We start from the raw sequence: 10,089 nt of genomic DNA on the forward strand, positions 1-10,089 counted from the left end.
GTTATATTATTTCTTTCTTATAATGTTCTTTTATTTTATGAGAGGAATGGTTTATTTCTTCTCCATCTTAGAAGTGTATCAGTGTTTGGAAGACTGATCTGGTGAGAACACTAAGGCAAAACTATTTTTGCTGTATCTGAGTCCAGAAGAAATGTAAAAGTGACATAGACATATACATGTGTTTGTATTCTGTATGCATTGTGTGTTACTTTTGTTGCTTAAGTAATGTTTTGAGTACTGTTTAGTACATTATTTCCATTACTTATATAACTTTTTTTTCTCCTATGGTCCCTAACCCCTTATTCTTTTACTTGGAAATGGATACAATGGCATAGCATGATACGGCAAGAACTGTCTTAGTACTTCTTATTTTTTTTATTATACTTCGTCGCTGTCTCCTGCATTAGCGAGGTAGCGCAAGGAAACAGACGAAAGAATGGCCCAACCCACCTACATACACATGTACATACATACACGCACATATACGTACGTATACATACATATACATACACAGACATTTACATATATACACATGTACATGTTCTTACTTGCTACCTTCATCCATTCCTGTCGCCACCCCGCCACACATGAAATGGCACCCCCCTCCCCCCACGTGAGGTAGCGCTAGGAAAAGACAACAAAGGCCACATTTGTTCACACTCAGTCTCTAGCTGTCATGTGTAATGCACCGAAACCAAAACTCCCTTTCCACATCTAGGCCCCACACAACTTTTCATGGTTTACTGCAGATGCTTCACATGCCCTGGTTCAATCCATTGACAGCATGTCAACCCTGGTATACCACATCATTCCAATTCACACTGTTTTTTGCATGCCTTTCACATCCCTGTATTTTCAGGCCCTGATTGCTCAAAATCTTTTTCACTCCATCCTTCTACCTCCAATTTGGTCTCCCACTTCTTGTTCCCTCCACCTCTGACACATATATCCTCTTGGTCAATCTTTCCTCACTCATTCTCTCCATGTGACCAAATCATTTCAATACACTCTCTTCTCTCTCAACCACACTCTTTTTATTACCACACATCTCTCTTACCCTTTCATTACTTACTCGATTAAACCACCTCACACCACATAGTGTCCTCAAACATCTCATTCCCAACACATCCACCCTCCTCCACACAACCCTATCTATAGCCTATGCCTTGCAACCATATAACATTGTTGGAACCACTATTCCTTCAAACATACCCATTTTTGCTCTCCGAGATAACATTCTCGCCTTCCACACATTCTTCAGTGCACCCAAAACCTTCACGTCCTTCCCCACACTGTGACACTTCCACTTCTATGGTTCCATCCGCTGCTAAATCCACTTCCAGATATCTAAAACACTTCACTTCCTCCAGTTTTTCTCCATTTAAACTTACCTCCCAATTGACTTGTCCCTCAACCCTACTGAACCTAATAACCTTGCTCTTATTCACATTTACCCTCAACTTTCTTCTTTCACACACTTTACCAACCTCAGTCACCAGCTTCTGCAGTTTCTCACCTGATTCAGCCACCAGCGCTGTATTATCAGCGAACAACATCTGACTCACTTCCCTAGCATTCTCATCCACAACAGACTGCTTACTTGCCCCACTCTTCAAAACTCTTGCATTCACCTCCTTAACAGTCCCATCCATAAACAAATTCAACAACCATGGAGACATCACGCACCCCTGCCGCAAACCAACATCCAATGGGAACCAATCACTTTCCTCTCTTCCTACACGTACACATGCCTTACATCCTCGATAAAAACTTTTAACTGCTTCTAACAACTTACCTCCCACATCACATACTTGTAATACCTTCCACAGAGCATCTCTGTCAACTCTTATCATATGTCTTCTCCAGATCCATAAATGCTACATACAAATCCATTTGTTTTTCTAAGTATTTCTCACATACATTCTTCAAAGCAAACACCTGATCCACACGTCCCCTACCACTTCTGAAACCACACTGCTCTCCCAAATCTAATATTCTGTACATGCCTTCACCCTCTCAATCAATACCCTCTCATATAATTAACCAGGAATACTCAACAGACTTTTACCTCTGTAATTTGAGCATTCACCTTTATCCCCTTTGCCTTTGTACAATGGCACTATGTATGCATTCTGCCAATCCTCAGGCACTTCACCATCAGTCACCCCCTTTTTTAATAAATTCCACTGCAGTACCATCCAAACCTGCTGCCTTGCCATCTTTCATCTTCCACAAAGCTTTCAATACCTCTTCTTTGTTTACCAAACCATTCTCCCTGACCCTCACACTTCGCACACCACCTCGACCAAAACGCCCTATATCAGCCACTCTATCATCAAGCACATTCAACAAACCTTCAAAATTCTCACTCCATCTCTTCACTTTACCACTACTTATTATTACCTGCCCATTAGCCCCCTTCACCGATGTTCCCATTTGTTCTCTTGTCTTACACACTTTATTTACCTCCTTCCAAAACATCTTTTTATTCTTAGTACCTGTCTCATGATATATCCTGACATGCTTGTTTTACAAAGTATTTACATTGAGGTAATCATTCCTACTGTAACATAAATATTCAAAATTTATTAGTTTCCAACATTATTTTTGGTATTGCATTTCTTTTGTTTGAATTTTTACGTAGATAATTGTAATATATTTCTGTATACACCAAATATCAAGTAGGGTAACAGCTTTACTATTACAAAGGCATTATGTTTATGTAATTATTACCACTATAACTTAGATGTTTACGATATCAATCTTTGACACTAATGTTGCTTTATTACTTTCTTCTACTCATAAACAATTATTTTATGGCATTGCACACAGCAGGTAATAAATATTTTGCAGAAATCATAATTACTGAGTGATGAAACAAATACCTAATGTTTTTGATGTGTGTATTGTTGGAAGAAATACAGCTGAATAACTTTAACACAGAGGGTAGAATTGTAGTGGCTGGTCTGAGCCAGGCCACCATTTTTGGCTGTCTCAAGGTAAATTTACTCAACACATCGATATATTTTTTGTAGTTTTTACACAGTCACTAGTTCTGTTTTCAATATTTTATTTTCTGAACTTTTTTCACCAATGATGCTTCTCTTCTAATTGTATTCTTAGATCCACTGCTGATACCAACCAGAATAGCAGATGAAGTCACAGCCATTATAGGAATCCAAACATTATTTTGGGTAGGAGCCTCTGCAAACACTGTGCTAGACTTGCCATCTGCCAGTGGCCTGTTAAGGGTGAGGCATTAAATGCTAAAAGGCAGCACTGGAGTTTACTTGTTATGGAGAGACTGTTGCCATGGCCACCCCCTTGAGGGAGTTCCAGAATGGAAGACGTCAGATATAGATAGGTAGAGAGGGTGGTGTCACGCACAAGAGCATCAGACTGGGGAGGAACAATATAGTGTTAGGAATGGTAAAGGGTGTGTGGATCAGGTGTTTGCCTTGAAGAATGTGTGAGAAATATTCTAGAGAAGCATAAGGATTCTTATATGGCATCTTTGGAGACAGAGAAAGCGCATGATAAGGTGCTTTGTATAAGATGCTGTGAGTATATGTGGTGTCTTAGAAAAGCTATTAAAAATAGAGAAGTTTTTATCAAGAGAGCAAGGTGTGTTTACAAGCAGGTAAAGAGGAGGGAGGGAAAGTGATTCCAGAGGAAGATGGGTTTGTGACAGGGGTGTTTTATGTCACCATGACTATTTAATCTGTTATCAGAAGGAATGATGTAGAAGGTGAATGCAAGGGTCTTTGATAGAGCAACAGGTAAGCATTCTTTTCAGATTAGAGGGGCTCTGGGAGATGAGTCAGTTGTTGTTTGCTGTATGGACATAAGGCATGGGTCTTAGACAAATGCAAAGGTAGTTGTTTTGAAAATGAAATAATTGAGGACAACACGTGGATGAGAGGAGGTTTGGTCATATATGAAATGATAGGCAAGAGAGAGATGTAAGAATAGGAGTTTGTGTGAGAGAGGTGAAGAGGGTGTGCTGAAATGTTTTGGACATATGGAGAAGATGAGTATTGAAAGGATTACTTAGAGAGTATGTGTGTAGGTGAAGGGAATAAGTTAAAGTGGGAAACCAATGAGATTAAAGGATGAAGTGAAAGATGCTTTGAAGAGTTGGAATCTGAACATGCAGGAGGGTGTGAGGAATGCAAGGGGTAGAGCAAATTGGAGTGATGTGGTATGCAGGGGACAGTACACTGTCATTTGGCTGAACAAGGGCCTATGAAGTGGTCATGGGAAACCTTGGGAAGGTCTGTGGGTCCTATTATGAATTAGGGGCCCTGTTGGTGCAGTAAACATAACAGTTAGTGAGTGGATGTGAGTAAATGAGGCCATTTCTCCATCCATTCCTGGAGCTACCTTGCATGCATGGGACGTGGTTAACATTATGAAAGAATAAAACTTGTAAAGATATACAAATGATAAAAAATATCACTTCAAAAGTATACTGAAGTATAATTCATCCACTGTTATTTATTTAATAATATGTGGAAGTTTTGCGGATATTTCAGCTAATGCTACTGAAAAGTGCAGGAGCAAGGCCAGGGTGTCAACTTACTTGCTGGTAGAAGTTTTGTAATGTGGTTTAACAACCCCCTCCCCCAATAATGGCAAAATTTAAGAAGTAAAATCAACAGCTTCAGCTGTCAGGTGCAGTGCTTTGATAAGATCAGGTGAGTGCTGGCTTCAGTACTTCCACTTGTGCTAGAATTTTCTCCAGCCCCACTTTCATTGCTGGAGGTTTCAATATCCCTAAAATCACTCTTTATACAATCTGGAGACAGATCATCATTGTCGAATAATTTAGGGTCACTTTCTGCCTCGTACTCTAAATCTAGGAAAAAGCTCCTCAGTTTTCTTCCAAGAAAACACTTGAGAGTATGTTGTCATTAGCATGGCTGGAGAATGACAGACTGGGAAGAAATACTCGAACTGCCACTTCAGCAAACACCCATGCTTGGTGGGTGGCTTTGGAGTTGAAACATGAAACTCAGTTTGTAAATAACCATCCAGATGAGTCAGTTGCCTTGTGTAAGTATCTGGCTAGCAGAGTTAAGGGGAAGCATTTCTCAGCTGTATACCAATAAATTTTTTCTATGGTATTCCATATACCCAGATATATACATCTTTACCTTATTATTTTTTCCAAGTTAATTTTAGCTTGTAAGAGCTGAAGTGGATGTACTTACTTAGTATGTTTCCTTTCTACAGCTTTCTTGGTAGCATACATGGTCTACAGTGGCATAGAGAAAAAACATGAACAACTGATGAGGAAGAATCCTGCTGACTATGAAAAGGATGAGTAGTTGAAGACATCCAAGATTATAATTAAGAAAATCATAGAGCTAGATTAAGTGAATTTTACATACATTGTTTTGAAAGGTCTACTGGGATAATTGAAGTAATTTATTTCATGTAAATATTTGTCATTTAAGAGTAAAGATATATCACATTTTTTGTAGAATTTTAGAAAACTTGTGTGAATAACATCAGGTTTTCACTGAGACTTAAGAGGATAATTTGTATTTACTTTTGTCTTGTTGCATATATCAGTTGCTCAGAATTACAGAAAGAATGTATGTAAAGTAATTTCTTCTGTTCCCTGTAAATGAGTGTCATTAAAAGAGCAATATTACATCAAGTTTTTAAATTAAGAGAATTTATGTAAATAACTCCAAATTATCAATGAAAATGTGAAAAAACTTTTATTCTTTTATTTTGTCTTCAATTACTTTTGCGAATTTCTTTACAATTACAAAGACAGTGTTTCCCATTTTTCATTACTCACCTGATTTTCATTCATGTAGTAAAAGTTGTACTTGTCATTTTCAACTGTTTATAACAAAATTTAATACACATCAAAAATATTTTTAAGTATGAAAAATAACCTCTTCACTGACATAGGAAAAGGGAAGCAGATGAGATGAGAGTATTCTGTGGGAATTATATTACTGGGAATGAAAGACAAGGCACATGTGTATGAATATAAGGAAAGACTATTATCCATACTAATGGTAGTGGAAATATTAACAATAATGATTGAGATAAACATGTTGAATAATAATATTACCAAATTCTTTGTTCACCCTTTCAAAATATTAATTTTTAGTGCAACCACATTACCATTATTAATTTTAGAATGCTTAGAATTTTGATAAACTAAAACAACACAAAAGTTCCTGGACAAAATATATAGAAGATCCCCAACGTACGAACATCAATTCTCATGAACAAGTTCCAGAAAACAATACTTAATTCTAGTCCTACATAAAATCAGTTACACATACTTATGAATCTGAACCACACAACTACTTACATGTGCATTTTTTCATTAAGTGTAGTTTGATATGAAGTTTTATGAATCATATTTACTTCAGAATACAATATAATACATTATTAGCTAGGTGTAGGTATTTACTCTTTTTTTAAGCAATTCTCTATATTTTCTGACTTGCAAACAATTCATCCTTTGAACAGGATCAGAAATTTAACCCATTTGTATGTTGGGGACCCCATGGACATTGACTTTACAACCAAAGTAACTTGCTCATTAAGGCAGTGCTTTAACTGCTTTATTTTAGGAGAAATGATGAAGTACTTTTTTTCATGCATGTTCACCATTTCCGACTTTAGCAAGGTAGTGCCAGGAACAGATGAAGAAATAGCTTCATTCACTCACATCTATTCTCCAGCTGTCAGGTATAAATGCACCGAAACCAGAGCCCCCTATCCAAAACCAGGCACTGCAGATCATTCCATCGTTTCCCACAACTGCTTCATATGCCATGGCTCAACCCACTGACAGCATGTTTGTTCCCTTGTAAAATGTATTGCTCAAAATCTCTGTATCCCATGCATACCTTGTACCTTACTGCATGTTCAGGTCCCAACCCTTCACAGCATCTTTCACTCCAATCTTCCACCTCCTCCTTGGTTTACCCCTTTTCTTTGTTTCCTCCACTTCTTACATGTATACCCTCTTAGTGATTCTTTCCTTTCTCATCCCTTCAATATGTCTGGAACATTTCAGCTCTCTCTCTCTCTTTCTCTCTCATATATATATATATCCCTGGGGATAAGGGAGAAAGAATACTTCCCACGTATTCCCTGCGTGTCGTAGAAGGCGACTAAAAGGGAAGGGAGCGGGGGGCTGGAAATCCTCCCCTCTCATTTTTTTTTTTTTTTTTTTTTCCAAAAGAAGGAACAGAGAAGAGGGCCAGGTGAGGATATTCCCTCAAAGGCCCAGTCCTCTGTTCTAAACGCTACCTCGCTAACGCGGGAAATGGCGAATAGTTTAAAAGAAAAAGATATATATATATATATATATTTTTTTTTCTTTGCTTTGTCGCTGTCTCCCGCGTTTGCGAGGTAGCGCAAGGAAACAGACGAAAGAAATGGCCCAACCCATCCCCATACACATGTATATACATACGTCCACACACGCAAATATACATACCTACACAGCTTTCCATGGTTTACCCCAGACACTTCACATTCCCTGATTCAATCCACTGACAGCACGTCAACCCCGGTATACCACATCGATCCAATTCACTCTATTCCTTGCCCTCCTCTTACCCTCCTGCATGTTCAGGCCCCGATCACACAAAATCTTTTTCACTCCATCTTTCCACCTCCAGTTTCGTCTCCCACTTCTCCTCGTTCCCTCCACCTCTGACACATATATCCTCTTGGTCAATCTTTCCTCACTCATTCTCTCCATGTGCCCAAACCATTTCAAAACACCCTTTTCTGCTCTCTCAACCACGCTCTTTTTATTTCCACACATCTCTCTTACCCTTACGTTACTTACTCGATCAAACCACCTCACACCACACATTGTCCTCAAACATCTCATTTCCAGCACATCCATCCTCCTATGCACAACTCTATCCATAGCCCATGCCTCGCAACCATACAACATTGTTGGAACCACTATTCCTTCAAACATACCCATTTTTGCTTTCCGAGATAATTTCTCGACTTCCACACATTCTTCAAGGCTCCCAGAATTTTCGCCCCCTCCCCCACCCTATGATCCACTTCCGCTTCCATGGGTCCATCCGCTGCCAGATCCACTCCCAGATATGTAAAACACTTTACTTCCTCCAGTTTTTCTCCATTCAAACTTACCTCCCAATTGACTTGACCCTCAACCCTACTGTACCTAATAACCTTGCTCTTATTCACATTTACTCTTAACTTTCTTCTTTCACACACTTTACCAAACTCAGTCACCAGCTTCTGCAGTTTCTCACATGAATCAGCCACCAGCGCTGTATCATCAGCGAACAACAACTGACTCACTTCCCAAGCTCTCTCATCCCCAACAGACTTCATACTTGCCCCTCTTTCCAAAACTCTTGCATTCACCTCCCTAACAACCCCATCCATAAACAAATTAAACAACCATGGAGACATCATACACCCCTGCCGCAAACCTACATTCACTGAGAACCAATCACTTTCCTCTCTTCCTACATGTACACATGCCTTACATCCTCGATAAAAACTTTTCACTGCTTCTAACAACTTGCCTCCCACACCATATATTCTTAATACCTTCCACAGAGCATCTCTATCAACTCTATCATGTGCCTTATCCAGATCCATAAATGCTACATACAAATCCATTTGCTTTTCTAAGTATTTCTCACATACATTCTTCAAAGCAAACACCTGATCCACACATCCTCTACCACTTCTGAAACCACACTGCTCTTCCCCAATTGATGCTCTGTACATGCCTTCACCCTCTCAATCAATACCCTCCCATATAATTTACCAGGAATACTCAACAAACTTATACCTTATATATGTATATATATATATATATATATATATATATATATATATATATATATATATATATATATATATATATATATATCCCTGGGGATAGGGGATTAAGAATACTTCCCACGCATTCCTTGCGTGTCGTAGAAGGCGACTAAAAGGGGAGGGAGCGGGGGGCTGGAAATCCTCCCCTCTCGTTTTTTTTTTTTAATTTTCCAAAAGAAGGAACAGAGGGGGCCAGGTGAGGATATTCCAAAAAAGGCCCAGTCCTCTGTTCTTAACGCTACCTCGCTAACGCGGGAAATGGCGAATAGTTTGAAAAAAAAAAAATATATATATATATATATATATATATAAATTTTTTTTTTTTTTTTTTATACGATTCGCCATTTCCCGCGTTTGCGAGGTAGCGTTAAGAACAGAGGACTGGGCCTTAGAGGGAAAATCCTCACCTGGCCCCCTTCTCTGTTCCTTCTTTTGGAAGGTAAATGCAAGAGTTTTGGAAAGAGGGGCAAGTATGAAGTCTGTTGGGGATGAGAGAGCTTGGGAAGTGAGTCAGTTGTTGTTCGCTGATGATACAGCACTGGTGGCTGATTCATGTGAGAAACTGCAGAAGCTGGTGACTGAGTTTGGTAAAGTGTGTGGAAGAAGAAAGTTAAGAGTAAATGTGAATAAGAGCAAGGTTATTAGGTACAGTAGGGTTGAGGGTCAAGTCAATTGGGAGGTGAGTTTGAATGGAGAAAAACTGGAGGAAGTGAAGTGTTTTAGATATCTGGGAGTGGATCTGGCAGCGGATGGACCCATGGAAGCGGAAGTGGATCATAGGGTGGGGGAGGGGGCGAAAATTCTGGGGGCCTTGAAGAATGTGTGGAAGTCAAGAACATTATCTCGGAAAGCAAAAATGGGTATGTTTGAAGGAATAGTGGTTCCAACAATGTTGTATGGTTGCGAGGCGTGGGCTATGGATAGAGTTGTGCGCAGGAGGATGGATGTGCTGGAAATGAGATGTTTGAGGACAATGTGTGGTGTGAGGTGGTTTGATCGAGTGAGTAACGTAAGGGTAAGAGAGATGTGTGGAAATAAAAAGAGCGTGGTTGAGAGAGCAGAAGAGGGTGTTTTGAAGTGGTTTGGGCACATGGAGAGGATGAGTGAGGAAAGATTGACCAAGAGGATATATGTGTCGGAGGTGGAGGGAGCAAGGAGAAGAGGGAGACCAAATTGGAGGTGGAAAGATGGAGTGAAAAAGATTTTGTGTGATCGGGGCCTGAA

General features: G+C 39.4%; 1 protein-coding gene across 1 annotated transcript in view; it reads left to right on the top strand.

The window, feature by feature from the left end:
* Positions 1-5,659, top strand: part of UQCR-Q (Ubiquinol-cytochrome c reductase ubiquinone-binding protein) — a 41,495-nt gene extending 35,836 nt beyond the window's left edge. The window contains exon 3 of the mRNA XM_071665750.1: positions 5,236-5,659. Coding sequence (XP_071521851.1) covers positions 5,236-5,330 — 95 coding nt within the window. The 3' untranslated portion in view covers positions 5,331-5,659. The remainder of the gene's footprint in view (positions 1-5,235) is intronic.
* Positions 5,660-10,089: the final 4,430 nt, after the last annotated feature.

This window comes from Panulirus ornatus, chromosome 10 (genome assembly GCF_036320965.1).
Source record: "Panulirus ornatus isolate Po-2019 chromosome 10, ASM3632096v1, whole genome shotgun sequence".
Classification (NCBI taxonomy): domain Eukaryota; kingdom Metazoa; phylum Arthropoda; class Malacostraca; order Decapoda; family Palinuridae; genus Panulirus; species Panulirus ornatus.